This window comes from Metarhizium album (assembly GCF_000804445.1).
Source record: "Metarhizium album ARSEF 1941 chromosome Unknown scaffold_18, whole genome shotgun sequence".
Classification (NCBI taxonomy): Eukaryota; Fungi; Ascomycota; class Sordariomycetes; order Hypocreales; family Clavicipitaceae; genus Metarhizium; species Metarhizium album.
The window spans coordinates 238561-242006 of record NW_024467592.1 but is presented as its reverse complement, the minus strand read 5'-3'; the positions used below and the strand labels follow the sequence as shown (position 1 = coordinate 242006).

Here is a 3446-nt window from a genome sequence, read left to right as displayed (position 1 = left end):
AAATATTACTTTATATATTAAGTATAATATAAAAAAATATATTATAATATTAATTTATTTATATTATTTATTAATTTTTTAAAATTAATAATAATTTTTATAAAAACTTAGAAATTAAAATAATTATATAAATAAAATATTTAAAATTAATTTATAACTATTTTAATTTAAAATATATTTTTATTTATTTATTAAATATTAAATATTTTATTTTATTATTTTATTCTAATACTTATTAATTTTATAGCCTTTTTAGCCTGCCTTAGTGTTTAGCCTGCCTTAGTGTCGAGCACCACCTTTAGTAGTGAGAGCTTTTGCTAGCCGAACTACATAAAGTGGGGCGGGCACGATTAATAGTCTCGCGAGGGAGTTTTAGTGGAAACCCTAATTAGAGGCTAAAGGTTAGCAAATATAAGATTCCGAGTTGGGTAGAGCTGGGAATTTAGCGTACTTCTAGTGACCAGAATTTTGGATAGCTCCAAAGTGATGTCGTCTCCCCGGGCCTGCTGGTGGGACCACACCACTCTATACTGCTTAGCATGTCCAGCTTCCTGGGCACCTTCTCTATAAATATCACTCCTGCAGCATCGTCATCTAGCAGAGAATCAAGTCGTCAAAAGAGTCATGATGAAACACAATCTCCGAAATACCATCTCCCGAGGATGGCCCTCTGCTTCACAGCGCCAGGGTGATGTTTTCATGACCATCAGTGCCGACGATGTTTATCGCCAGGTTGGAGCTGTCCAACACCCACAGCAACTGTTTGAGAAAGCCAAGAGCTGGATGACTTCCATCCAAGACATGGAGCGTGATGAAGTGAAAGACGAACTCATTCTTGCAGAGCTACACGGGGCCATGATCCGCGCAATCTTTGGCAGTAATCAGATTGAACGAGCAGGGCTGAACCTCGACCTCACCACTCAGCTGTGCCGCAAAATCCTTGCTGGCGAATAAGTAGGCGAACTTTCTGAGCGAGATCCGACATACCAGAGTCAACTGTTGGAGCTCTACTCCAAGCAGTCTGGCCTAAAAAACATGCCAGCCAAATACATTTTGCGAAGCCGGAACGAAGTTGTTCAACATGCCCGGGCATTCCAGCACATTATTCACGCCTTTGTCGTTGACAAAAAAGATCTCTCAGAAGATCTTATCAAGGAAACGCACCGAATACTTGTCAAAGGTGTCCCAATTGTCGAGGAGGGGTACCCAGACGTTAGCCCAGACGAGTATGGAGGAGTTTACAGAAAAGTTGTCGTTGGCGCGGGCACAACTAACTTCACCGTCCCCGAATTTGTACCAAAGAAGATGGAGGAGATGTGCGATGCCCTCAAAGACGAACTGGAGATTGCCGAGGACAGGAAAGGAATAGACCCATTCTCCATCGCCTCCAAATACTCGATGGAGTTTGTTATGATCCATCCGTTCCAAGACGGCAACGGACGAATGTGCAGAATGATACTTAATGCTATTCTTTGCCGCTACGCTGGGGTCATAGTCCCCATTGGAGAACAGGACGAGGAGAGGAGGGTCTACATGGGTATCAAGCGGCGCGCAAGCCAAGAAATGGAGGGTCATGGGGAGTACGCAACTTTTGTTTTGGAGAAGGCGCTGCCACGTCTAAGACAGATGAAGAAGAAATTAACGGGGAAAAGAGGCAAACAAGCGGTGACCAAAGAATGATTGTACAAAGATTGCCACGGCGAAGGGGAAATGTAAGGAGATGACACCGGCGACACCAGATGTTGCCTGCAATTTATAGGATGCGTAAACTCATTGCCTTGGCATATCAGACTGCATGAGACAAGAAACTCTATCCCAAGGCAGTGCTAATCCGGTAAGTAGTCCCTCAGCATCTTCTTCCCCCATCAAAGACTTGCGTTTGATGGATACCTCAGAGCCTGCCAAGACTGACAAAATACCCCCCAAAAGCTCGGAAGTACATCGCACGACAACCATCAACGGCATTCGTTAGGACGATCTGCGACGATTGCATGTCACTTTCTGCTACAAGGATCAAGACCAGCTCAATCGCGATGTTCATGTAGCGTGTCATTGCTATGTCACTGACGAGGTGAGCCTCGAGTTTATAGAGGCAACTGAAGCTGCGGGAAAGCCGGACTCGTCGATGAAGAACGAGAAGGCAGCCGTTGTTTGGCCAGGCATGGCAGATCTTTGGGCTGCCCCAGAAATTGGGTACGGCCATCTTCCCGGTGCAGACGGTTAACAGAGACTTCAGATTATGCTGGAGGTGCCTGATGTGGAGCGGTAGTCAATAACCTTGCGAATTTCTAATCGAACTAAACTAGAGAGCCCAAGGGCTGGAGTTGTTGAGCGTGCCCACGAGCGACAAATGAACTTAGCCACTGACCCGTAGGACGATCGTCATAGTGCTGGTGGAGGTTGCTGGCATGGCCCTTGTTGTGGTGTGTTCAGTTGTAGTATTAATATTAACGGTATCAGTACGCAAAAGCACTTGCCGCCTCCTCGGATTTTTCTGTTTGCGAAGAATTAGAAAATTGCATGGGACGAGACTGATTTTAGGCAAATTGAGCTGTTGGAAGATGCTGTAGTTTGGAGTGGCGAAAATGCAGCCTTTGTCCGTGTTGCGAACCTCCTCAAATCGCTGTTTTGCTACTAGCAACATATGGGATGATACCTAAAAAGTAATTCTCTAGCTTCCGTAAGTACTAGGGAGAGCCAGCCGCATCTTGTTGCAAGGCGAGAGCGACCAGAGGCGCCGTGTCCAATCTCTTCACTACTTGGGCAGTCACTTGGGATCCAGGCAAGACTTGCGAACTTTGACCTCTACCTCACCTGGCTCGATCCGCTGTCCCCTCACTTTGACTTTGTCGTGTTTGCGACGTAGGAATGCAAGCTGGCCGCTGCTCACATCTTGTCGGACCAAGTCTCCAGCCTTGTGCAGTCGTCGGAGGGCCCGGAACCAAGCCGGGGGCCCCACAAAAGCGGCGGCCGATCGCTCCGGATCTCCAACATACCCTCGGCCCACGATTGGTCCTTCCAACATCAATTCTCCAATTGCGCCGGGCAGTGCCAGCAGATCATGGTTGTCGCGGTTCTCGACCCAGGCCACGCATCCGTTGGGCTGTCCTATATATCTTGGGTCGTCAGACTTGGTCAGCGGCTCGGTCACAGTGCTGATGACGCTGCCCTCGGCAGGACCGGAGCCTTGGATGACGCGAACCAGATACGGTCAGGTCAATCTTGCCGCTTCGAGAGATGGAACTTGTTTTATGGGGAAATATAAGCTGGGGACCATGTGCTTTGGTAGCGCGCGATGCAATCCCAAGGCCGCGCCGTCTATTTTTCCCTGGAAATCTTCATTAACCCCCTTCAACTCCATGAGTAAAGGTGCCTGCGGCTCGTCGTCGTTGCCAGGCTGCTGTCCGGACAATAAAAATGCAGCCAACATAGTGCGCTCCAAGACC

General features: G+C 47.4%; 1 protein-coding gene across 1 annotated transcript; it reads left to right on the top strand.

Annotated features, from left to right (window-relative positions):
• Positions 1–627: 627 nt before the first annotated feature.
• Positions 628–2224, top strand: MAM_06133 (Filamentation induced by cAMP/death on curing-related protein; the record flags this gene model as incomplete). Its single annotated transcript, XM_040824931.1, has 4 exons — positions 628–877; positions 959–1580; positions 1825–1834; positions 1973–2224. The coding sequence occupies 4 exons, from the start codon at positions 628–630 to the stop codon at positions 2222–2224; spliced, it is 1134 nt and encodes a 377-aa protein (XP_040677094.1).
• Between the last annotated feature and the right edge of the window lie 1222 nt (positions 2225–3446).